The sequence below is a fragment of the Thalassophryne amazonica genome, chromosome 7, assembly GCF_902500255.1.
Source record: "Thalassophryne amazonica chromosome 7, fThaAma1.1, whole genome shotgun sequence".
In the NCBI taxonomy this organism is placed as follows: domain Eukaryota; kingdom Metazoa; phylum Chordata; class Actinopteri; order Batrachoidiformes; family Batrachoididae; genus Thalassophryne; species Thalassophryne amazonica.
Genome location: NC_047109.1, coordinates 81,356,166 through 81,383,963, shown reverse-complemented (window position 1 = coordinate 81,383,963; position 27,798 = coordinate 81,356,166). Strand labels below are relative to the sequence as shown.

At 40.9% G+C, this 27,798-nt stretch overlaps 1 protein-coding gene across 5 annotated transcripts; it reads left to right on the top strand.

The window, feature by feature from the left end:
* Positions 1–26,717, top strand: flad1 (flavin adenine dinucleotide synthetase 1). Of its 5 annotated transcripts, XM_034174761.1 has the most exons (13): positions 1–295; positions 3,791–3,905; positions 5,391–5,664; positions 6,178–6,289; positions 6,579–6,747; positions 7,165–7,542; positions 17,290–17,403; positions 17,509–17,776; positions 19,674–19,821; positions 20,182–20,280; positions 20,381–20,570; positions 26,142–26,215; positions 26,384–26,717. In XM_034174761.1, exons 4-13 carry the CDS (start codon positions 6,252–6,254, stop codon positions 26,517–26,519), a joined length of 1,614 nt encoding a protein of 537 aa, XP_034030652.1. In that variant the 5' UTR covers positions 1–295; positions 3,791–3,905; positions 5,391–5,664; positions 6,178–6,251; the 3' UTR covers positions 26,520–26,717. The 5 variants fall into 5 exon arrangements, with proteins under 5 accessions (XP_034030652.1, XP_034030653.1, XP_034030655.1 ...); XM_034174762.1 differs by lacking the exon at positions 3,791–3,905; XM_034174764.1 differs by lacking the exon at positions 5,391–5,664.
* Positions 26,718–27,798: the final 1,081 nt, after the last annotated feature.

Genomic DNA, 27,798 nt, shown 5'->3' with positions numbered 1-27,798 from the left:
TAGCGTCTCGGTATCTGTAAGTGGATTAATTTTTGGATAGTGTCACGACTTGCTTAAAAAAAACAGTGTTTTACATCGGGTTTAGCGATTCTTGTACGACAGGATGAGGTTTGTTTTGTTTTTAATGTTCTGTTTGACTTGGATGTTTTGGTCTTTGGTTCCCGTTCTATGGTGGGTAAAACACGCCTCCTCATCGGTCTTATGACGCTCCAGAAAACCTGTTCTTTTTTGTAATTGGACAGTAACCGTCCGTGTTTTTTGAGTGACGTCTTGTCAGAAGACAGTGTGTTCACCGGTAAGTAATGCTTTGTCAACATGAGTCTTTCTAAATGTAAAAATGACCAAAAAGAGGGTGACGAGTATATTGCCAAAAGAGACTAACCATGAGACTAACCATGACTGACAAAGTTGTTTGACTTCCAGGTAAACCCTGAAGGTCAATCACTTATCCCAGCTAATGGCTTGAGGGCAAGACCATACGCCATATTCATGCAATATGTGGAGGCAAAAAAGCACAAATTGCTACCAGAGTTTTTTTTTACCTTGACCTTGACCTTGACCTTGCCATTGCCCTTAACCTTAACCTTAGATTTTTAGCACACCTAAAACTGGTAGCCTGGACTTAACAGAATTATAGGAAATAATGAAAAACAGCAGCTAGGAAACAGAAGCTAGCAATCAGTGTGTACTTGCTTCTTAATAAGTTAGTTATGGAGTTAGAGACACCAAAGACTCCAAACTTTCTCCCTTTGCAGTTTGTCACTGCAGTAAAGTAAGAGACTAAGATGTTCACAGATTCAAAGATTCAAATCTTAAGAGAATTATCAAAAAACAAACAACACTAGTTTCTAACTTCAGAAAGTTACACACCAAGCTACAACATTTTTTGTCCATATGCACTGGCTGATCTAAGCTTTTAACCCAGAGGTCTCAAACCGGTTCCAGAAAGGGCTGAGAGGGTGCAGGTTTTCTGTGCAACCACCCACTTCAGCAGGTGATTTCACTGATTAATATCACTTTGAGCAGGTGAAATCAGTTAATCAGTGAAATCACCTGCTGGAGTGGGTGGTTGCACAGGAAGCCTGCACCCTCTCGGCCCTTTCTGGAACCGGTTTAACCCCCCCCACCCTTGAGCTGCGCCAAAAATTAAATGGCTATGTTACAACTTGCCAGCCAAAAGCTTAACCCTCTGGGGTCCGGGGTATAATTCGTTGTTTTTGACTTAATTTACCTTAAAAACAAACAAACAAAAAACTGCGTTTGGTGTCATTTTTTTTTCAGCACAACCTCACCTGTGTGACTTTACAATTTTCCTTTCATTCTAACATACTGTATTAACACAGTGAACCTAAATTCACACAAAAACATAAAATCCAAATAGAAAATTTTTTTTTTTTGCTATGAAAACACAAACATGTTTAACAAACCATCTTTATAACATAGAATGCAAATATAACAAATGTAATATAATAAATGTACAGATCTAGCAAACAACAAAGTTATATACAGCTATTTACAATAAAATGCAGGAAATGATTCAGGTGTTTTTGTTCAACTATTTACAAAACAAGATGCCAAAAAAATTATTTGTGCCACTCAAAAAAAATTCCTGACCATCGATTTCCATTGAATCAGCTAGATGGTGGATGCAGTTTGTGAGGTGTTGTCAGGCAGCTGCCATCTTGCTCAGTGTTATTACACATTGTCAGGTAGTAAATTCACTTACTTAAACTTGGGTTAAAGCATCGATTTGTATTTACTCACTATTTCTATTTACTCAATTTATATTGAATGGTAATCAATGGGTTCAAGTGATCTTAAAATGCTGCTTTGTGCAGGATTTGGGTGTGGCAACAAGCTCACAAAGGATCGTGGCGTGAGCTTTCATAAGTAATTATTATATGTAATATTAATGATGTGGGAAAATGACTAAAATTGCACGTTGATGTCACTAGCTGATCTTATTCTTGTAATTGAAGTTGGGATTTGTATGTGTACATCAGAAAACGCTACTAAAATACTGAATATATAAAAATGAGATTCCATCATGCTGCGAAATTGTTAACTACTTCTTTGTCTACAAAACCTATTTGCAAAATCTCACAAACTTAATTCTTTTCCATCACCAGTAGCCAACATGATTGAACTTCATTCCGGCATGTTGTTTATTTATTGCCGACATTAATGTTCTTTATTATTCATTTAGAAATAGTCCCAAATTCCAGATTTTCCGATATGTATTTTGAACTAGAAGATAATCTGTTGTGTATTCCGTACAGTAGTGACTTCAATTTGATTTATCCCATTTGAATTAGCCTCAGGTTTTTTTCTTCACATCAGGTATTCCATCCTGAAATTTTCTGTAAGAGCAAAGTCATAGAATGGAATTTTGTTTTCTCTCAATTCTCCCCCTCTTCTGTATTTGTTTTGACAAATATGGGCTGTACAAATGTGGAAAAGGCAGGTTTATCATGAAACTCTCTTGAAAATATTGATCATGCCTTTTTGTTAAATGCTAACCAAGATGGCGGCAGATTGGCAACAGTGAACCAATGAGGAGATTGCACTGGTCCTCACATCTAGTGCTTAAATAAAAATTGATTGTCCTGACCCACAAGAGGAGTGTCACTTCTCCTGTTGGCCACCTGGAGGCAGTGTTGTCATTTTAGTCTCTTTGGCGTTAACCATCTCAACTTGTTAATAAAATTCTAGCAATTACCTGTTCCAAATGCCCAAAATACATGCTTGAATTGCCTGAAACAGCCGGAAAATGCACCCTCAATTTCAAAATTTTCCAAGGGTGCATGCCCCTGCACCTCCCTTGTCGGTTTGTTCTAAGAAACCTAGATTTGCCCCTGATCTGAATGAACAGGCGGCTGAGAAACTTAAAGGCAGGGGCCATCTACAAAGTGCAAAAATAAAAAGAGACACCAGAAAATATTCAGTAAATTCATTGTTATAAGATATGGTGTCACCAAATTCATGGTACACATCAATGGTCTCCTGCTGGTTATACTACAGCACTCAGTTTGGAAAAATGTAAAAAAAAGTAAGTCCCTTCAGCCTTGTTTTCACTCTGTGTCACCACAGCAGATTCAAAGTGGATCTGCATTCAAGGATTCAAAAGAATTTATTGTCATATGCACAAAGGAACATGTTCCCTGCACAATGAAAGGTGATTACTGCATTTAACCCATCCTAATTGCCAGTTAGGAGCAGAAGTTGCCTTTAGGCGCCCGGGGACCAGCTCCAGATGTATATCCTGCCTTAGGTCAACAGCAGGGCTGAGCAAACCTTGACCGGCCTCATGACGACAGACGACACACACATAACACACACATAAGCCGGCCCGGTACATGAACACATATAAAAAGCGCACACAAGGTAAAATTAAATTGTGCCATGTTAAATTGGCACAAATTTTACCCCGGACGCCCTTCTTGATGCAACTCCACATTACATGGAGAAATGTGGCAGGGGTGGGGTTTGAACTGGGAACCTTCCACACTGAAACCAAGTGCACAAACCACTTGTCCACTGGCTCTGCACTCAGTTTGGAAAAAAAATTTTTTTTGCACAGTTATTGGATAAATTTTCATTGTTTAAGTTTTCAATAGCATCATTGTTAAAAAGTGTAGTGACACAAAATGGTCTCCTACTTCTTATACTGCAGCACCCAGTTTGGAAAAATGTCTTTTTGAATAATTCTGGAGAATTTTTCACTGTTTAAATTTTTAATGAATTTATTGAATATTTTTCTGGTGTGTCTTTTCATTTTTGCACTTTGTAGGCAGTCCCTACATTTAAGTGTCTCAGCAGCCTGCTCGTTCAGATCAGTGTTATTATTCCAGCTCGGAGGACGGTTCATATGGATAAAAATAAGGCTCGTTGTCTACCTTCCTGAGGTTAGAAACTAGTGCAGTTTGTTTTTCTGCAATGTTTCTTTTAAGATTTATTGAGCTGTGTTCTTCAAATCTGTGAATGTCTTTCTCACTTTACTGCAGTCTCTTAACCCCCCTCTTTTTTGTTCTTCATATAAGTAACATTGTTAATTAACAATAATTAACATTGTTTTGATAATTCCATGTCTGCATGTTTCTCTTCATTTTATGTTGTCAACAGTGCTGTGCCAGATTGGCTTTTATAACAATAGCTCTGTCACCCATTTCCACATATACATTCTTCTATAGTGTGACATAAGAGGGGTATTTCAAAAAGCTGTCATCCTCACCAAGAAAATATGTCAAGAGAACGATTGTGCTTGCATTATTTTTCAATATGGTTTCCCTTAATTTCAATGCACTTGGTCCACTGATGTTCAAACATTGATGTCCCTTTGCGGATGACAATCACATCTTGAACTTGTCTCTGGATGAGGCTGAGAATTTTTTGAAGTATCCTCATACACAGTGTAAAGGTTTATGTCTTGGAATTTGCCAACCAAATCTGGTCGCCATATTTGGTCGCCTATAGAAGCCACTGGAAACATCCATTGACGGCCAGTCAAAAATGCTCCCAGCAGGTCTCAAGGAATGATCACACCCTTAAAGACTCCAAAGGTTAAAACTTCCTTTGTTAGCATTCTGTAGACTCCATGGAGATATGATTGAAATGTACAAGATTCTGTCTGGCAAATATGACTGTGAAGTGTGTGATTTCATGAAACTGTCAGACCAAATGGCAAATGCAAGAGGACACCATTTGAAAGTTGTAAAAATCATGACTAGACCAATCACAACACATTTTCAGTTAGAACCTCAGACACCTCGAACAAGTTGCCTGACGTCGTCATATCAGCTCCTAGGATTAACAGCTTTAAGAGCTGTTTGAATAAACTATGGAAAGACCAACCCCTAGGATATGATCACAAACATACGCCTGCTACTAGAGAAACTGCGAAATCAGTGTATTAACACCACTATCAAGATGTCGTGAGAGGAATAGAGGTGGCAGAAGAGCCAACAGAAGAGCTTGAGCCTAATGTCCTGAATCATCATAGGTTGCACATAGGTAGGTAGGTAGGTATGTATGTGGTCAAAAGTAGTTATTTAAAAATAATAACTTCTTATCATTTAAAAACAATAATAATAGTAATTCCTCAGTTATTTGATTGACCAGGCTGTTCTGGGATATCCTGCAAATTTGCAGGCTCTCCAACAATTTGCTGGAAATCATAGCCAGCCTGTTCACAGGCATCATGACTCTTGTACAGAATGGGAGCAGACTCTCTGACTTCTTCCTAGTGAATTCTAGCATTCTTCAGGGATCTGTTGTGGCCCCTACTCTGTTCAGTGCTTGAATGGACTGTTGGGTAGAATTGCAGAAAGCAGTGCCTTAGGCATCTCTGTGAGGAAGGCTTGACTTTGCAGACAATTCTTTGATCTTTGCAGAATCAATGGATGCCCTGATTGCAGCACCTGAGTAGGTGAGCGGGTTTGCAGTTGTACTGAATCAAAATGAAGATTCAGACTTTCAGTCACCACCTGGACTTGGCCCCAGATGCACCCCTGATCCATCTGTCAATCTCACCCTCCATCTTAACCACATTTGTAAACAAGACCCCAAGAAACTTGAACTCCTCCATTTGTGGGAAATAACTCTCTCCTGACTCAGAGGGGACAATCCACTCTTTTCAGACAGAGAACCATGGTCTCAGATTTGGAGGTACTGATCCTCGTCCCAATCACTTCACACACGACTGCTGGCTGAGATAGTCAAAAATTCTACTGAACAAATATGAAAATGGTTGTCTTGAGAGTAACACTGGTCTAGAAGAACACTGTACAGGAACCAGCAGCATGTAATTTGCTTTTATCAGTTGGTTTTACTTTCAAAATATTTGTCATTATTTTGATTGCATTTGGTTTGGTTTGTTCAGAAACCTCTAAGCCATGTTGTTATCTTATTGTGATGTTTTGAATTATTTAATTTGATTTTAGTGTATTATTGTACATGAATGAATGAATTCATTTCTATTTACAGACTGAAAATAAATAAATTTCAAATCAATTTAGTATTTTAGCTTCAGCTATTAACCTGTCACTCCAGTCCCTTTCAGTAGACTTTTTACAACAGGCATTGTTGATTACTTATTGTTGTTGATGGCTTCTCTGTGTTGCTGTACAAGCTGTTCATTGTTTTGTGCTCTTTTTCCCTTTCTTCTTTTTTTCTTTTTAGTTCTCCTTCATGGTCCTTGCAAGATACTCCCAGGTAGGAGACATGCTACGAAGGAAGGGGCCTGAGCCATACTGATGCGTTGGGATGGACCATATGGATTTTTCATGTTGACGTAAGATTAAAAAACAAAGAAACATTATTTTCTAATCCTCTCATAGATACTGGTTAGAAGAAAAGTAATAGATATTGACTATTTAGGATGCAGCATGCTCATGTGTTAAGCACTTCTCTTGGTTAGGAAGATTTATAACTTGGCTTATTACTTATAATTTTACAGAAGTCTGTATTTAAAAATGTGTACATACAGATAAAAGAAAAGAGAAACATAACAAGTGTGTAACAAATTGCTTATCAGGTTTTTTTTTTTTTCTTTTTTTTTTCTTCCCCCCAATATTTTCTAGCCTGGCTTTTCCAAAGTTGAGTAGAGCTGTGGTGCGTGTGGGGAGACTGGCACTTCATCTTAGCAAAGAAACCATGACCACGAGTCACCAGTGCTCAAGTCCCTCCTCTGCTGCTAAAGTGGAAACTCCCACTGCTGCCATTCTCATCATTGGAGACGAGATCCTCAAGGTGATATAAGAGGCAATTCAGTTTTGAAACATGGATGAATACATGCGGCTTTTAAGAGTTTCAAGATGCATTTATAAGTGACAGCGTCCCTCAGGACTTGGGATCCTGGAATGTTCTTGAAAGTGACACTTCTTTTCACAAGTATTTATATATACCTCTTTGATGGATCCTTTTATCTAACAACAGTGTTCTCATTAAAACAAAATCACCAGTAAGTCTTGACTTGACAAGATTGTGATCTAAACATGATGTTTTGAGCTTCTGTATAATTTCTCAACCCCAGACGTGTTCCCTACAAGGTTGCTGAATTTCACCAAATAAGTCCTTGAAGTCGATATGTCTTTGTATTTGATGTACAGTTGTGTGTGATCAAAGCTTGACTGAAAATAATTGTCCTCCTCCCCCGCTGCCTCCCAGGGCCACACAGTGGACACCAACAGTGCCTTTCTGGCCCGATCCCTGAGGAAACTTGGTGTGTCTGTGCAGCGAATAACAGTAATACCAGATGTACAGGAGGTGATTGCTAGAGAGGTCACCCTGCTTTCATCTCAGTATATACATGTTATAACCTCAGGGGGCATAGGACCCACTCATGATGATGTCACCTTTGAAAGCATTGCCATGGCATTCCAAGAAGATTTATACATCCATCCAGAGCTTGCACGTCTGGTTGAGAAGTTTTTCGGGGTAGTAGATAAAGACAGTGCTGCTATGAAGCTGGCCACAGTGCCTTCTTCTGCGAAACTCAACTACATGACTGACCCTCAGACTGGACAGCCTGTCCATTACCCACTGGTGAGTAAACCTTTTGTCAGTCTGTATTTGCGAAATGCCATAAACCATGTTGTCTCAAAATTCCTTACATGACACTCTCAATGTGTGTGTATTTATTTTTTCGAAGAACACAGTTAAGTTCTCTGTAAGTTACACAAGAAACTTACAAGGCAGGACAGAGTAACGTTTCATGAAGTGCAGGTTTTAAAAGGCTGTAAAAACTTACAAGTTTTTATGTAGCACTTAGTTGAAATTAAAGTACTTACACAGGAGGTGTCATGAATCAGTGCATTAGCAATAAGAAGGTCATTTTTCCTTTCTTTCACTGCAATTTGTTTTGTCATAAACTGTCATAAAACTATTCATGATCTAATTCAGTTTCATTCAGATGACATTTTACAAAACCAAAAATAAAACTAAAGTCACAAATTCTGCAGTCTAGTTGATGACTAAGGGCCCCTTCACATATAGTGTGAATTTGGTCGAAGTGCGCATGAAGCAGGAATCGTATGCAAAACATGTAAATTCGTAGCTGCCTCAAAAGCCTCGTACACGTTACTCCAACTATTAGACCACACCAGTGGCTGAAAGTGTGCACTGTGAGAGCCCATTGAACCCTCTCGCGGCAGGTGTCGGCCAAATTCCAGCTGACACACTAACATCTAACACCGCTCATGTAGCACTTAGAAAATGTGTGGCCATTCACACTATCATCACGAAACCAGTCAGCAGACAATCACTGTTGAGCTGGATGTGAAATTTGTCTAAGTCCCCCACTACTGTGGAGTTGCTGAGTGCACATGTGACATGCCAGAGTGTCGGCTCCCCCCACAACACGTGTACATGTGTCCCCCCCGCTCTAACCACCCCACATGCATGCGTGTGGTTCACGCGCTCCCAGGCAGATGAGGGGCCTCTCATCCGATCACAGAGTGACACCTTGGTCTGTGCGCTGAATGGACGGGGGCGTGGCAGCTGTTGACAGCTCTGGTCCTAGACATCAGAGCTGCTGAACACACACCGTGTTTTGAAGGACGCGCGTATGTATGCTTGCTGTCCTCATATGACCGGCTGTTCCAGCTGGACCGGACCGCCAGTTCATGTGGATATGCAGCAGGTGATCTGAATGTCACATCTGTCTGACAGGACAGTGAGCGGCGCGCCACAGGACCATATGACAGGCCAACAGTACAACAAATATGCCACCTTCAGTCACGTATCAGCAGAAATACGCCGTACCAAATGCCATTTGGTCAGTTATCACAGCGCTTTTTTTTTTTTCTTTCTTTCTTTTTTTCTTTTTTAGAAAATACGTTTAACTGCTTGTTGATTTTAACTATTTCACACCCCTGTTATGAAACTGTGATTGTGGCACAGTGGTAAAGTTTCCGTTTGGTAATCAGAACATGTGGGTTCAAATGCTGTAGTGGCTTTTTTTTTTTTTTTTAATTTAACCAGGGTAATTTAACTGCGGGGTTCTGTATTGCGTCCCCTTTTATGTATTGTTTATATCAACCGAGTGATATTCACTAATTATACAGCTGGTTTTCATTTTATTTTCCTCCACATCAGCAGCACGATGTGGTGCAGCTTGTCCCACAGTGTGAACAGCTGCAGCAGCTTGCACTGTGTTCCTGCTCGAAAGACAGTCCAGTGTACGAACCGTGGCACTGGGATCGTGCACGCCTGCCTGTCGGCGCGATGTTTCGTGGTGCACTAATTCGAACTGTTTCGCCGTAATTCGACCAAATTCGCACTATGTGTGAAGGGAACCTAAAGTAGGTGGACACTTGTATTTTTCAGTTCCGTTTTACAAACTGAGACCTTTGCAGTTGATTTTTCAAAAGACAAATGAATCCTTGCATGCAATTTATGAACTTAAATCAATACTTTTAATTTGGTAGTGTTGTAATTGACGTTTTATTATTAGACAGTAAAGTAGTTGCAAAAAGACTGCCAATGTAGTACTTCTGAAATTCATATCATAAATCATACATTGTTTCAAGTATGTGATTATTTACATTTCAAACATTCTGTGTCTACAGAAACAGTCCACGTGGTTATCAAGTTTCGGAGGCTTTATAAAGTGAAATTATAATGTTATACATTACATAGGATTCTTTGAGTTATGAAGATATTTTATATAAGTTTTTATTTTTTGGTATTTGCAGCTTTTAAAAATATGAGTGAAAGGTATGTGGTATAAGGCCTAGTTCAAAAATAATGAAGCGTAACTGCTGATTTGCATTGCATTTGTCATGATCAAGCCATTATTTTATTTAGCAACATCCAGATTTATCTGTGAGTTGCCTGTAGTCTCTTTGACAGGTACTGAAAATTTCATGGAAAAATTCTGCATGGGTCCAGAGATATGCATGAAATTTACCTCAATAATAGCACTTTTTTCATCAATTTTGTGTCACATTTGATATTTAGCATTATCATTTGAAGTTGAATGTTAAAGAAATAACCTTGTATTTTGTCAGTTTGTTTGTGCTTCATACTAACACACAGTAATACATTTTTCTAAAGGTAGAAATGTCATTTTGTAGAAAAAACATCATGTTTCTAAAGCAAGGTAAAACTGTCGCAAGCGTAACGCTGAGAATAAGTCCATGATTTATTTGTGTCCAAACCTTAGCTATAGCTCCTACTCTGCTTCAATAGAATAATTATATTACTTGTTCAATAATGCCAGGAACTAATGGACAGAATTTCTTTGTTTCAGGCTTCTGCAGAAGATACCTCCAAATGTTGTCCCAAGCGTTACGCTCTAGCACATTATAGTATATATGCACTGATAATTTCTAGCAATGACTGAACCGAGACCAATAGAAATATTGAAACTCTGATATATAACCATACCTAAAATGATAACATTTCACAAAAAAGACCACTTTTAAATTTTGATGGTTATGTCACACTTTGGCTTCATTATTTTTGAACTAGGCCATAAGCGATTCTATTTGTTTTTAGAGGGGGAAAATGGTGTATATGTGTCTTCTTTGTCTTTCGGCTGTTCCCGTTAGGGGTCGCCACAGCAGGTCAATTGTTTCCATCTCACCCTGTCCTCTATCTTCCTCTGTCACACCAACCACCTGCATGCCCTCCTTCAACACATCCATAAACCTCCTCTTTGGCCTCCCTCTTCTCCTCCTGCCTGGTGGCTCCAACCTCAGCATCCTTCTCCCTATATACCCTGGGTCCCTTCTCTGCACATGTCCAAACCATCTCAATCTCACCTCTCCGACTTTGTTTCCAAACTGTCCCACCTGAGCTGTCCCTCTGATATGTTCATTCCTAATCTTGTCCATTTTTGTCACTCCCAAAGAGAATCTCAACATCTTCAGCTCTGCCACCTCCAGCTCCGCCTCCTGTCTTTTTGTTAGTTCCACCGTCTCTAAGCCGTACAACATAGCTGGTCTCACTACTGTCTTGTAAACTTTCCCCTTCACTCTTGCTGATATTCTTCGGTTGCAAATCACTCCTGCCACCTTTCTCCACCCACTCCACCCTGCCTGCACTCTCTTTTTCACCTCTCTACCACACTCTCCATTACTTTGAACAGTTGACCCCAAATATTTAAACTCATCTACTTTCACCACTTCTACTCCTTGTAACTGCACTATTCCACTGGGCTCCCTCCCATTCACACACATGTACTCAGTCTTGCTTCTACTGACTTTCATTCCCCTTCTCTCCAAAGCATATCTCCACCTCTCCAGACTAGACTCAACTTGCTCTCTACTCTCAGTGCAGATCACAATGTCATCTGCAAACATCATAGTCCATGGGGACTCCTGTCTGGTCTCATCTGTCAACCTGTCCATAACCACTGCAAACAAGAAAGGACTCAGAGCTGATCCTTGGTGTAATCCCACCTCCACCTTGAATGAGTCTGTCATTCCAACTGCGCATCTCAGTCCACAAGCACACAATGTAACTCTTTCTGGCCTTCTCTGTACTTCTCCAACAGTATTCTCAGAGCAAACATTGCATCTGTAGTGGTCTTTCTCGGCATGAAACCATATTGCTGCTCACAGATCTTCACCTGTTTTCTAAGCCTAGCTTCTACTACTCTTTCCCATAACTTCATGCTGTGGCTGATCAACTTCATAGTTACTGCAGCTCTGCACATCACCCTTGTTCTTGAAAATGGGAACCAGCATCCTATCACTTTCCAAGATTTTATTAAACAATCTGGTTAGAAACTCTACTGCCATCTCTCCTAGACATTTCCATGCCTCCACTGGGATGTCATCTGGACCAACTGCCTTTCCACTCTTCATCCTCTTCATAGCTGCCCTCACTTTTTCCTTACTAATCTCTTGTACTTCCTGATTTACTCTCACCACATCATCCAGCCTTTTCTCTCGCTCATTTTCTTTAGTCATCAGCTCTTCAAAATATTCCCTCCACCTTCTCAGCACACACTCCTCACTTGTCAGCACATTACCATGTGCATCCTTTACCACCCTAACCTACTGCACATCCTTTCCAGCTCTGTCCCTTTGTCTGGCCTTTTCTCCTTCCTTACTATTCAGCTTCTTGTACAGCTCGCAATATGCCTTTTCCTTCGCTTTTGCCACTTCCCTTTTCGCCTTACACCACATCTCCTTGTACTCCCATCTACTTTCTTCATCTCTACGACTATCCCAAAACTTTTTCGCCAACCTCTTTCTCCTTATGCTTTCCTGGACCTCTTCATTCCACCACCAAGTCTCTTTGTCTTCCTTCCACTGTCCAGATGTCATACCCAGTACTGTCCTAGCTGTCTCCCTCACCACATCTACAGTACTTTTCCAGTTGTCCAAAATTGATTCCCTTCCAACCAGTGCTTCCAACCTGCTCGCTACACAACAGTCTTCCTCCTTCAGCTTCCACCATCTGATCCTTTGTTGAGCTCTCACTCTCTTCTTCTTTACCTCTAAATTCATCCTACAAACAACCATCCTATGCTGTCTAACGACACTGTCTCCTGCCACCATCTTACAGTCTCTGATTTCTTTTAGCTTGCACCTCCTATAAAGAATGTAGTCCACCTGTGTGCACCTTCCTCCACTCTTATATGTTACCCTGTGCTCCTCCCTTTTCTTAAAGTAGGTATTCACCACAGCCATTTCCATCCTTTTTGCAAAATCAACTACCATCTGTCCTTCCCCATTCCTATCCTTGATACCATATCTACCCATTACTTCTTCATCACCTCTGTTCCCTTCACCAACATGGCCATTGAAGTCTGTTCCTATCACCACTCTTTCATGCTTGGGCACACTCTCCACCACCTCATCTAACACACGCCAGAAATCTTCTTTCTCCTTCATCTCACAACCTACCTGTGGGGCATATACACTGATGATATTCATCATCACCCCTTCAATTTCCATCTTCACACTCATCACCCTGTCAGACACGTGCTTAACCTCCAACACACTTTTAACATACTCTTCCTTTAAAATGACCCCAACACCATTTCTCTTCCTGTCCTCACCATGGTACAACAACTTGTACCCATTGCCGATGCTCCTGCTCTTACTTCCCTTCCACTTGGTCTCTTGCGCACACAATATGTCTACCTTTCTCCTCTCCATCATATCAGCCAGCTGTCTCCCTTTACCAGTCATACTACCAACATTCAAAGTCCCCACTCTCATTTCCACCCTTGTAGTTTTCTTCTTCTCCCGCTGTTTGTGGAAACGTTCTCCTCCTCTTCTTCGTCGTCTTCGCCCAGCAGTAGCCCAGTTTTCACCGGCACCCTGTTGGGCAACAGCACCGGTGGCGGACGTTGTTTATCTGGGCTTGGGACTGGTACTCAGAATGTTAAAAAAAAAAAAAAAAAAATGAGGTGGGCTTCATAGATAATTGGCAAAGCTTCTGGGGAAAACCTGGTCTTGTTAGGAGAGATGGCATCCATCCCACTTTGGATGGAGCAGCTCTCATTTCTAGAAATCTGAACGCTCGTAGCACGGGCCGAGGCAGAGGACTAGCAGCAATCTTCCATTCCATCTTATTAATTAATCCAAAACCCAGACAGAGCTTTAATTCATTTGAAAGCTTGACTCTTAGTCTTGTCCATCCAAATTGGAAGTCCCAAAAACCAGTTTTATTTGTTATTATCTATCGTCCACCTGGTCGTTACTGTGAGTTTCTCTGTGAATTTTCAGACCTTTTGTCTGACTTAGTGCTTAGCTCAGATAAGATCATTATAGTGGGTGATTTTAACATCCACACAGATGCTGAGAATGACAGCCTCAACACTGCATTTAATCTATTATTAGACTCAATTGGCTTTGCTCAAAATGTAAATGAGTCCACCCACCACTTTAATCATATCTTAGATCTTGTTCTGACTTATGGTATGGAAATTGAAGACTTAACAGTATTCCCTGAAAACTCCCTTCTGTCTGATCATTTCTTAATAACATTTACATTTACTCTGATGGACTACCCAGCAGTGGGGAATAAGTGTCATTACACTAGAAGTCTTTCAGAAAGCGCTGTAACTAGGTTTAAGGATATGATTCCTTCTTTATGTTCTCTAATGCCATATACCAACACAGTGCAGAGTAGCTACCTAAACTCTGTGAGTGAGATAGAGTATCTCGTCAATAGTTTTACATCCTCATTGAAGACAACTTTGGATGCTGTAGCTCCTCTGAAAAAGAGAGCCTTAAATCAGAAGTGCCTGACTCCGTGGTATAACTCACAAACTCGCAGCTTAAAGCAGATAACCCGTAAGTTGGAGAGGAAATGGCGTCTCACTAATTTAGAAGATCTTCACTTAGCCTGGAAAAAGAGCCTGTTGCTCTACAAAAAAGCCCTCCGTAAAGCTAGGACATCTTACTACTCATCACTAATTGACGAAAATAAGAACAACCCCAGGTTTCTTTTCAGCACTGTAACCAGGCTGACAAAGAGTCAGAGCTCTATTGAGCCAAGTATTCCTTTAACTTTAACTAGTAATGACTTCATGACTTTCTTTGATAATAAAATTCTAACTATTAGAGAAAAAATTACTCATAACCATCCCAAAGACATATCGTTATCTTTGGCTGCTTTCAGTGATGCCGGTATTTGGTTAGACTCTTTCTCTCCGATTGTTCTGTCTGAGTTATTTTCATTAGTTACTTCCTCCAGACCATCAACATGTCTATTAGACCCCATTCCTACCAGGCTGCTCAAGGAAGCCCTACCATTAATTAATGCTTCGATCTTAAATATGATCAATCTATCTTTATTAGTTGGCTATGTACCACAGGCTTTTAAGGTGGCAGTAATTAAACCATTACTTAAAAAGCCATCACTTGACCCAGCTATCTTAGCTAATTATAGGCCAATCTCCAACCTTCCTTTTCTCTCAAAAATCCTTGAAAGGGTAGTTGTAAAACAGCTAACTGATCATCTGCAGAGGAATGGTCTATTTGAAGAATTTCAGTCAGGTTTTAGAATCCATCATAGTACAGAAACAGCATTAGTGAAGGTTACAAATGATCTTCTTATGGCCTCAGACAGTGGACTCATCTCTGTGCTTGTTCTGTTAGACCTCAGTGCTGCTTTTGATACTGTTGACCATAAAAGTTTATTACAGAGATTAGAGCATGCCATAGGTATTAAAGGCACTGCGCTGCAGTGGTTTGAATCATATTTATCTAATAGATTACAATTTGTTCATGTAAATGGGGAATCTTCTTCACAGACTAAGGTTAATTATGGAGTTCCACAAGGTTCTGTGCTAGGACCAATTTTATTCACTTTATACATGTTTCCCTTAGGCAGTATTATTAGACGGTATTGCTTAAATTTTCATTGTTACGCAGATGATACCCAGCTTTATCTATCCATGAAGCCAGAGGACACACACCAATTAGCTAAACTGCAGGATTGTCTTACAGACAAAGACATGGATGACCTCTAATTTCCTGCTTTTAAACTCAGATAAAACTGAAGTTATTGTACTTGGCCCCACAAATCTTAGAAACATGGTGTCTAACCAGATCCTTACTCTGGATGGCATTACCCTGACCTCTAGTAATACTGTGAGAAATCTTGGAGTCATTTTTGATCAGGATATGTCATTCAATGCGCATATTAAACAAATATGTAGGACTGCTTTTTTGCATTTGCGCAATATCTCTAAAATTAGAAAGGTCTCGTCTCAGAGTGATGCTGAAAAACTAATTCATGCATTTATTTCCTCTAGGCTGGACTATTGTAATTCATTATTATCAGGTTGTCCTAAAAGTTCCCTGAAAAGCCTTCAGTTAATTCAAAATGCTGCAGCTAGAATACTGACAGGGACTAGAAGGAGAGAGCATATTTCACCCATATTGGCCTCTCTTCATTGGCTTCCTGTTAATTCTAGAATAGAATTTAAAATTCTTCTTCATACTTCTTCTTCTTCCCATCTTATCTTAGGGACCTCATAGTACCATATCACCCCAATAGAGCGCTTCGCTCTCAGACTGCAGGCTTACTTGTAGTTCCTAGGGTTTGTACGAGTAGAATGGGAGGCAGAGCCTTCAGCTTTCAGGCTCGTTGGGGTTTTTCCGTAATTATTGTATGGCCTTGCCTTACAGTATAAAGCGCCTTGGGGCAGCTGTTTGTTGTGATTTGGCGCTATATAAATAAAATTGATTTGATTTGAATGTACTGGCTGCACACCCCATGTGGCTGAGTTAAAATGGTGTATATGTGTAATAGTCAAAAAAGAAAACCACAGGTGTTTCATTTGAGTTACAAAAATGATACACTACATCATACACCAAAGCTCAGATGTTTGGCTGTTCGAGTTGAAACAGCTGATTAACAGAAATGATCTGTTCTGAGCATAGGTAGTGGCCAAGTGGTTAGTGCACTTGATTTCAGTGCGGGAGGTTCCCAGTTCAAATCCAACCCCTGCCCATTTCTCCATGTTATGTGTACTTGCATCAGGAAGGACATCTGGCGTAAAACTTGTGCCAAATCAATATGTAGATCCACCTTGCATCTGCTGTGGTGACCCCGAGTGAAAACAAGGGAACAGCCGAAGGGACTTACTTTTTTAAATTGTAATCTGTTCTGAAAATTGGTAAATTGTTTACATTTTAGAAATTTAAGTCCTGTGTTAAGTCAAATTTACCAACATTCACCCTTTCCAGCTTCTCATATGGGAGGATGTGTTTCTTTCCTTTGAATATATACATTTTTAGTCTGACAAAAATTAGCTTTAAAATGTGTGTTTTTACGCTAAAAGTGAGTTTTGTCACTATTTTGTTATAATTTGTTGACAGGATGAATAATGGCTTAATCGATTTATTAGAAATTAATTGCAGACCTATTGATTTACTTAAAGTTCAGTTTAACCCAAAACTCTCAAAAGGAGAAAAAAAGACACATATGAACGCAGCTTTTAAATCAAAGTATCAAATTATTGACCACTATGAGAGTGTATGAAAAATGCCTGCCATTTCCATCTCACCATGTTTTATATATCAGTTTAACGGTCATTACATGGCTTTTACTGTCTTATTGTGAATGTTTTATAGCTTTCTGTGGGGCTCAGTAGGTGAGGATCCCTTGTTTGTCCAAACTCAGTCACTGCTATTTCTGTGGGTGTCACACTTGTGGTTGAAGTGAAGAAACCACAAAAGTCTAAAACTTGTGAAACACCACATCTATATTTAACCAGAAGGACCCACTATTCAGGAGGTGGTAGCTTTGGTAGTGAAATTGGAACTTTAAGTTCTTTGTCCCACACCTTGACTGTATTTGACTGTTCGCTTTTCTCAGGTTAGTGTACACAACGTATATGTTTTTCCTGGGATCCCGGCTCTGCTGGAGAAAGCTTTTAATGGGCTGGAGCACCTCTTTGCTGGTTCAGGGACAACTTTTCACATGCATGAGGTTAAACAATCAACTTACAGCACCTATCATTCTCTTTCTGTTGATGTTGCTGTACTTTTAGACTACAGCACATCTCTGAAAGATAACACATGGCTATCGTTTTAGGTGTATGTGAATAGAGATGAAGCAACAATTGCCCCTGTGCTGGCAAAACTCCAGGCTGGTTGGGGTCGGAAGGTGGCACTGGGCTCATATCCTGACTGGTTGAGTAACTATCACAGAGTCAAGCTGGTCCTGGACTCAGACAGCCAGGAAGCAGTGGATAAAGCCCGGGCAGAGCTGCTGGACGAGTTGCCCAAGGGTAGCGTAGTACCCTTAGTCACTGACCCAGTGTCCATTGCCACTGCTGAGGTCTACACAATGGCGAACAGCGGTGAGTGTGAGACAGGGTGCATAGGGTGAAGGGCAAGTCTCTGAGGAGAAGATAAAAAAAAAAGTCAATTTGTTGTAAAGCTGTTTTTTATTTTGAACTGTTTCACTTTATACACACATTGAGTGCAGTGACGGAATCGCAACTTGAAATGGAAAACTGTTTTATACGACTACAAATCATGAAAAGTTGGGACGATGTGGAAAATACAAAATAAAAGCAGAAATTATTACATTTACTTTAACTTCTATTTCACTATGCAGAAAGTTTGAATCTAAGATATTTCATGTTTTGTTTTGTTTTTTTGTTTTTTTTTCTGGACAAATTCATTTAACTTGTTAATATACAGCCATTCATGCATTAAAGGCTTGAAACACATTCCAAAAAAGTAGGAAAACTTAAAGAATTGCCCACTTTGTAATACTGCCATTTCTTCTCACAACACTTAAGACTTTTTGGCTTTGAGGATAGCAAATGATGAAGCATTGAAGGTGTTACTTTGTCCCATTCTTCCTGCAAACACGTCTTAAGGTGTGTAACAGGACGGGGTCATTTTCTTTTCAAAATTCGTCACACATTCTTTATTGGGAGCAGGTTAGGGCTGCAGACAGGCCAGTCTAGTACCTGTAACTCCTTCACCTGCAGCCATGCCTTTGTAATGGTTGCAGAATGTGGTTTTGCGTTGTCTTGTTGAAAAATGCATTTACATCCCTGGAAAAGTTGTTGCTGTAAAATCTCAGTGTACTTTTCTGTGTTAATGCTACATAACAGAAGGGCACTGACTCAACATTATACCATGACACACCCTGACTTTTAGACTTGATGCTGATAAGAGTCTGAATGATTCTTTGTGTCTTTGGGCTGGAGCACATGGCATCCATTTATTCCAAAAAAGATCTGGAATACTAATTTGTCTGACTACAGTAAATGTTTCCACTGTGTGATGGTGCAACCCAGATGCTGCTGAGCTTGGAGACGCTGCTTCTGGGCAAGGTTAACATAAGGCTTCTTTTTTGCACAGTAAAGTGGCATTTGTGAATGTAATTCTGTATTGTAGTGCTTGACAAAGGTTTCACAAAGTAAATCATTGCTCATGTCATTATATCAGCTGTTGATGAATGACAGTTCTTAATGCAGTGCCATCTGAGGGGTCAGATGGCACTGCATTAAGAACTGTCATTCATCAATAGCTGATATATCAGATGGCACTGCATTAAGAACTGTCATTCATCAATAGCTGATATAATGACATGAGCAATGCAGTGCCATCTGAGGGGTCAGAAATCACAGGTGTAGAGCTTAGGCTTGCCCTTTGTGCACTGACATTCCTCCAGATTCTTTGTCATTAAATGCTGTTATGCAATATAGAGGGTGAAATATTTAAAGCCTTAGTCTTTATTACATTGTTGTCAAATATTTGAATTTGCTCACCTTTTGTTGACAAACTAGAGTTCTTCCTGCCCATCTTTGCTTCTCAAACACTCAGCCTTTTGTGGATACTGCTTTAGTACCAAATCATCATTACAGTCACCTCACATCACCTGTTCAAATTGATATCATCAGTGTTTAATTTGATTGTCCCAACTTTAAAAAAAATGGTAGAATTGATGTATATTATCAGATGTTACCTACACGAAACATGAAATATTCTTTTTCATACTGTCTGCAATTAAGTAGAAGTCAAAGCAAATGTAAGGATCACTAGATTTTTCCATATTGCAAATTTTTTTTTTGGGGGGGGGGGTGTACTACTATACAAAGGAGAAATAAGAGCGTAGACATCAAACTTAAGACAAGGGTCAAGGAGATATTTTGCTCTATATTAGATGCAGAAATGATTTGTGAATCTGCGTACTTTCACTGTGAAACATTCTCATGCTTCAAATTTTATTTGCCACAGGCACACCGTTGGGTGACAAAGTTCTGTCTGCTCTGAAGACGATAGAGGCTGCACTGGATCAGTATTCAACAGATGAAGTCTGTATTGGCTTCAACGGTGGAAAAGACTGCACAGCACTGCTGCATCTTTATTATGCAGCACTGAAGCGGTAACTGCAGGGAAGCAGAGGGGAAAAGAAAATTAGAACATTTTGAGGCAGAAATGATTTAACCGGTACAAAATGAACGAGAGATTCTAATGAAAAAGATGATGATTTGTATGCATTGCAGGATGTAAAGCACCACAGTTTAAAAAAAAAAAAAAAAAAAAAAGTTTAGAAGAGAATGAGAGGAAGCACTACAAGGGGAAGAAAACAAGATTACTGACTGACAAAACACTGGACAAACATGTCTGTTAAGTTTTTCTTGAGCTGGATAGTAGCAGATTGGAAACTTACCTGATCTTTCTCTGTTTTCCTGTTAGTTGCCTTTTCTTATAAACCCCAGTCTCTCCTTTCTGCCACTCTCAGGCGGTATCCAGAAAGCAAAGACAAGGTTAAAGCTCTCTACATCCGTATTGTGTCTCCCTTTCCAGAAATGGAGAGATTCATTCAGGACACAATAAAAAAGTGAGCTGTCAGTTTGTCTACACATTTGAAGGATAAAATAATAATTTTAATAACAATACTTTGATCATATCAGCTCATGTTTGTGATGCTTGTCCTTTAGATATGACTTGGAGCTGTTCTCTGTGGAGGGCAGCATTCGGCAGGCTCTGTTTGAGGTGCAGGAGAGGAGGCCAGAGCTGAGGGCCGTACTGATGGGGACCAGAAAGAGTGACCCCTACTCTCTCACACTCACATCCATGTGTCCCACTGATCATGGGTGGCCCAAATACATGAGAGTCAACCCATTACTAGTAAGTCTCACACATCCACTTCATTTTGTATATGGTTTTTTATGTAGTACATTTTGGATTTTCGTGGTATGAAGTACCTATGTTATCTTGGAAGTGTCTAATTGTCTCCTGATGGAATCACCTCATGTTCACTGCATGTTATAGTTTCCCTAGTGGTGAGGGGCATAGTACCTAGAATGGTATATCCAGCCCTTTCATATCATTGTCATCTCATGTTTACTCCATTGCATGCAGAAGTGTGCATATTGTCACCATTCTGAAAAGAATTTTTCTGTGGGGTTGAGATGAAAACAAAATGGAGAGATGTAGAGAACTGGGGGTATAGAGTAAACCAGTTGTGAACCAGAACAGCCCACTGGAATTTGACATCGCCCAAAATGACAGCAATCCTGGATTGCTCTGAATGTGTGAATCAACTCTAATAGGATGAGGATACTGTCAAGTCTGCGTAGAAATATATTGATATTATCTGTGTTGTATGGACCCAATTTAGCTTGGCAGTGAAGGACATCTTTCTGGCCAGTTAGGCCCTTGACAAAACTCCCTTTTTTCTGATGGTCGTAGAAAATGACTGACTTAACAAAAGTTGCAACACACAAACAAATGAAACTGACCCCCTGTCTGAAACGGTATTTCCCAATGAACACTCTTGAATCTGGGACACAGCAATAATACACATACATAGTCTGTAATCCAGTATGTCACTGGAGCAAATGGAAAAAAAAAATAAATTTAGGCAGTGCATTCTGTCAGTGTGTGGCTGCTGTTCTCACAGCCAGTGGTGGTGGAATATTCTGTTATCCTCTCATTTAAAGGAGTGGAACATCCATCCATTTTATGGTTTACGTCATACTGCATACTTATATATATATATATATATATATATACACACACACACACCATGCTTGTTGTATTTTCCGGCAACAGAATTGAATCTGCTATCAAGATGTAACCTTGACGTTGAGCAGGGTGGAAGTGCAGCTCACACCTAAATTGCCCTAAATGTATGTCATGCATTACCTATCGGAAGTATTTTTAATTAATTTTTTTTTTTTTTACCATAATTTAAGATACCATCAAGGATCTCAGAGGAGCCCCTAATTGCAATACACATTGTAACAATTCCCCCAAGCTGACAGACCTGCTAACAATTGCAGTTGCCCAATGATATTACATCCACAGCATCTTGCCCTGGCCGGCTTGAAGCCAGCCTCATCAATAAAAGTCAATGATATGGCAGTGCACTAGTCATAGTATAGCTCTACACACAGTACTCTATATAGTACTGTGTATAGTATCTCTATACACAGTACTGTAAGATGCAACAAATGTAATAGCTTAGCTGTACATGTTCATTGTCCATGTCTTTGAGTCTCTCTGCATTACTATGAGACGGGGACCTGTTTTGTGTACTGTACTTCATGTTACTGTAGCACATGAGCCAGTGTTGACAGGACAACCTGATCTATGTTGTGTCTATCAAGTGTACTGAGGTGTTGTGTGCTCACAATCTGCCTTCAGCCTCCACTGCTGGCTAGCCAGTTTGCAAAGAAGAAACTGAGTACATAAGTCTCACCCTTCCAGTACAAAGCCTCTCTGTAGACAACCCCTTTGCTTTGCAGTGCCCCACACGTGACATGCTCAGCCCATTGGTCTTTGGACATGCCCTGTTTGTCCACGAACAGAACACCAGCCATGAGTAAATAACACCACTGCCTTGTTGTTGTCTTAGGAGAATCAAAGTTTAAAGCCCCGTTTACACATAGACGGTAAACTCTCCCGGAAGCGTCCCAGCAGAGTTTTTGCCCCCTCCGGGCCATTTTAGGGATCAAACGCCGTAGTTAACGCCGGCGCACGGGGGCGTGGTTTGGTTCCGGCTTCACCGGCAATCGTCGAAAAAATTATTCAACATGTAGAATAATTACGGGAGCGCTCCCGGAGAAGTGGCCTGACGACGGAGACAATGCGAACAACGGCGTTTAATACTTTTTAATCACTGTGTCATCCCGCCCCTTTCTGTAGTCCCGCAGTTTACACCGCCTTAATTGGCGGCCGGCGTTGTATCCCTAACCAACGGCGTGTAAAACGACGATAGAGCCCACATCGGCGTCCTCAAAGGCGTTTTAACCCGTGACAAAGGCAGACAAAACGGCGGCGCTAGCAGACAGTACGCTGTTCTAAACGCCGCCTCCCGGTTAACGGTGTTCCAAACGGCTGATAGGCGGCGGTCAGTATAAAAATGCTAGCGCACTGCATGCAGGTCTCTCACTCGCGGCCAGCTCCAGATATTTTTGCAGAGAAGCCCTCCTAAAATAAAATTGGCAGCAGCAAGGACTTACCAAGAGGTCTGATTCAGAAGCAGAGGGTAGTCCTGTGGTGCAGACGAGCAACACGTTGAGGAGGGGAAAAAGGAGAGAAAAGAAAAGGCTGAGATGAGCTCCCTGTCACTCCCTCCCTCTGCACTGACAGCTGCTTCAGCCTATTATACTCTGGGGGCGGTGCCTATAAGCAAAAGTTCCTGGAGTAACGCAGGATTTGCCTGGATAAATCCAGCGGTACACAGGGCATTATCGGCGGCAACAGAACACCGCCATTCTCACGCGCGTCTTAACCTGCGATTGTAAAGGATAGAACTGAGTATTAACCCCCGTTGCCTGATGTGTGCCGGATGCTACGCCGTCAAAACTCTGCTTTATTTAGCGGCGTTTTATCCGCGTATTTGTGGCTAGTACGGCGCTCAAAACACCGGCAAAATGCTCCGCCCCTTTCCACCGCGAAAACAGCCGGAACTACCGCGAACTTCGGTCTACGTACTACCCGCGGACAAACCCGTCTGTGTAACCTGGGCTTAAGGGAGTAAAACCCCAACAGAAAATCCAGAGTGGAGCCCCAAAAGTAGATGGATGACATATTTGCTGCAGTCCTGCAGCCAAGCTGATGCCAAACATCATGCTCTGCATTTCTTTCAGTCCCTTTAGTGAGGATAATGATGAGTGGGTAACCTACGATCTCCGTACTTTGTGGCCAAACTTGCATCCTGGATTGGCCACTCCAGTGTTACCCTGGAGAGGATACAACGTGCATCAGTCTGCACAAATTTTCTGTTCTCTCTTTGTTCGAAGTGCTATCAAAGATTGACTGGCAACACTTATACCTGCAATGAAATTTTTCTCCTACCAATCTCCTCTATCTGAATGCTGTAGGAAACTTGGCAACGCTAATCAAAATTGATTTTACCTTTTTAACTGCAACAGGGATATGGAGTTGAATAGGGGCTATGCTGTGGAGTCTGGGCGACTTTCAGAACTGTTGGTTGTAGACGATGGGCACTTTCTGTGAGTCCAGGACCGTTGCCACTTTGCTGGTGGCAAGGTTGGTCACTGTGACCACTGGAACTAACAGTTGCCCAGGTGCTTGGTTCTGTCATCTCAGTTTGGCATGTTGGACATTTTTCTGTTTTACCTTATTGATTTTTGTCATTGGTAGTATGGCTTTGGCCATGTACCAATGATGGCCTGGATCTAATCGCAACTAACTCTGTACCATTCATCCCATCCTTGTCCTCTCTCTTGTTGGCTTCCACGGTTGTGCAGAACAAGAGTGCTTACTTGTGGCTTGTGCGGTGTTCTTCCATTGGTTTGTTAGTTTTCAGTTACGATGCAGGTGATAGCACCTGTGAAAAATGGGTGTGATGTGAAGTTGTGTGTAGTTGTTAGACAAAAGTGTGAGGTGTAACTGTAAACTGAGTGCACTGTAAATTAGCGGCCTTTGGTTAAGGTTTCAGCACAACAGTTTACTTCAGTGACATTCAGATTGTTGTGTGTTAACATTTATTTTAACAAATTGTCACTTATACACATGAACATAGTAGATAGAAACTTTATCAGTACAAAATCTCTTAAAAATATCAGTAATTTAGAATGCAGTTTTTGAGAAGTCAGAAGTGCTCATAAACCCGAAAGAACAGATTGAGGGGAGTTTTTTTTCCCATCTTTTCTGGACCATGAATTAACAAATAAAATGACAGTCAGACAAAATAGAATTTTTAACATATGTGCCTCAGTTGAAGGTCATGTAATTAGCACAGCAGTGCAGTAAAAAGTTTTGATAAGGACAAAGACGTAAAATCTTTTACAAACCAATTTACACTGGGGAGGTGATGGTCTAGTGGTTAAGTGTTGAGCTTGAGACCAGAGGATCCTTGGTTCACATCCCAGCCTGACCTGAAAATCACTAAGGGTCCTTGGGCAAGGTCCTTAATCCCCTAGTTGCTCCTAGAGCCCGACCGATATATCAGCCGGCCGATATTATCGGCCGATATAAGTCCTTTTCAAAGTACTCACTATCGGCTGAAATTTAGCCGATAGAACGCCGATAATTTCTCATAAACAGAACAGTTACTGAAATAATGTTTGTGTCGGCAATGTAAAATGTCCTTGCACCGTTTGTACAGTAGATGGAGCTCTGACTCCATTCAACTGACAGCTGCTTACACCCCTGCTTAAATGTGTTCGTCACCGGCCCCGTAGTTCGCTGGCACACTGCACTGATCGGCTGACAAAAGCAAACAAGTAAGTTTGTAAGGATGTTGTTTGTAATAACTTTGCGATTACACTCACCCCACATATCTCCCGTTTCATTTCAACTCAGTTTGATTAACTCAGCTTATGTAGTAATGTGTCAAATGTACTTCATTGCGTCGGTCACGCTTTTTATTAAGCCCACTTTGTTTAGACCTTATTTCTAGCATGAAAAACTTTCATTTACTGCTAAGAGGTTGAAACATTCAGATTCACTGGTCGTCCGGAAGGGTTCTGGGAATTACTGCCGTTCGCCATTAACCCTCTGGGGCTGACGCCATCATATATGACGGCTGGGACCAAGCTTTACTAAATTGTAAATAACTTTTTAATGATAGGAGATAGAAACGTACTTTTTTTTTTTTGCTGAAAAGTTAACTCCGCGGACTTTCGAGCCACCGTCGGCCATCTTGGTACTCCTCATAGAAGATGTGTGATGACGTGCGCAATGTGAGTGTCCAATCGGAATTGGTTCTCCGTCACAATGGTTTTCCAAAATCCCATCGTAGGGCAGATTTACCTCACGTGATATGGCAAAGATCGTTTTCAGGAGTGATATCTTACTAGTTGGCCCATTTGAATAGCCCCCTAACTGCTCCAATTGCATGTTTGCATTTTTTGGCTCATACCTTTTTTGTTAAGGGTCCAAAAAAGAACATTTTATTCATTTAAAAAAAAAAAATAAAATTATCGGCTGATTTATTGGCTATTGGCAAATCGGCCGATTTGTCGATTATCTGCATTTTTTTTTCATCCAAATACCGTTATCGCCATCAGCCTCAAAAAAATCTGTATCGGTTGGGCTCTAGTTGCTCCCGGTGTGTAGTGAGTAACTTGTATGGCAGCAGCCTCACATCAGGGTGAATGTGAGGCATTATTGTAAAGCGCTTTGAGCATATGATGCAGATGGAAAAGCACTATATAAATACAGTCAATTTACCATTTACATTATTATTATTGTTTCTATTTATTTATGTGTCTTCCACTACAGGACTGGAACTATCATGACATTTGGTCGTTTTTGAGGACTTTATACGTGCCCTACTGCATTCTCTATGATAAAGGGTAAGAAGACATTTTGTCTTTCTGTTTGCTGGTGCTCCATCTTTCTGTTGTTTGAGTTTAAACTGAATCCGAGCTGCAGGGCAGAATTCTTGTTCTCTGGGTGTTTTTTTTTCCTTTCTCTCTCTCTTTCTGTGCATAACCGCTATTTTTGTGCTCATCCACTGGCAGGTACACATCACTGGGCAGTATGGACAACACTTGTCGAAACACTGCCCTCCAGGAGGTGGATGGGAAGGGGGTGACACGCTACAAGCCGGCCTACCTACTAGAGAATGAAGAAGAAGAGCGCAACTTTCGTGCCTGATGTTGTCATTAATCACCCTCACTTAACGACTGAACACATAGAGACAGCGTTTTATCCACAACAGAAAAGGGAGAATGACGTGAACACTGGGTAGATTTAACATGTCTGAGTGCAGAATGAGTGAGTGGGTTTGCCTCTTGTGTATGTACACATGGCAGTCTGGTGTTGAATAAAACATCAATCTGTGTCATCTTTTTCCATTGTCACGTCACTATTTAAGAGGAATCTTACAAGTCTACAGAGTTTATTCATGAGTCCATTTGTCTTATTTATAGTTCCAATAAGAACAAGCCGTCCAGAGCGCCAGCATCTATCAAAATATATTAGTAAATGATGTGAATAGGTTTTCTGTCATGGTGAGAAAATCAGGGTTGAGGATTTCATTGTATAGCTGCGTAGACAGAATGCTGAAGGTCAAGCAGCAGCAGGCTCCTATTGATCGATGTCTGTCCCACATTGTAGGCTGAGCGTCTGTGCAGTCTTCAGCGCACAGCCGTCAGGAGCAAACCCCTACCCTGATGTAGTTCTCCTTGCAGGCCTCATGGGCGCATTGTTCTCACGTTTTCCATTTAGCAGCTGCTATTACAATAAATTACCTTCTCTGTTTACAGACATGATTGAATCCAGGCTCATCGATCCGCTCTCCCCCTCTCTCTGTGCCTACCTGGAGATTAGTCAAAGATGCGCAGTCAGGATCGATACGGGCCGATCTAATAAAGCGGGTCGCTTACGAGGCCACCGTGGGCCTGCACACATTGTTACACCAGCAATTACCACCTTCAGCACGGCCCTCGACCTGCCTAACTTATCTGTCCAGGCTTCACGGCATGCTTGATTTATTAATAATAACAGTAATAAAAGAGGCGACGAACAGAGGCTTCATCATCAGTTGAGCAATGTAATGGTGTTTGTTTTTTTCGCTGGAGCAGTAAACAAACCGGGACATTGTCTGCAGAGATGATATTTATGGAAAAATGTGTGTGTGTGGCAGCACACTTATCATTTGAACTTGATCTGCAGCTTTATATACCTTTGTTTAACCTTTGACCTTGACGTTCATCTTAAAAACAAATTGTGGTCTCAAATTGTTATTCTTATTAAATTTTATAAATGGACTGCATTTATATAGCGCTTGTCCATCTATATCAGAAGCTGAAAGTGCTACATAGTAATGCCTTGCATTCACACACCGATGTCAGGGTGCTGCCATCCGAAGGCGCTCACTACACACCGAGAGCAGCTTGGAGATTAGGAACCTTACTCAAGAACCGTTAGTGAT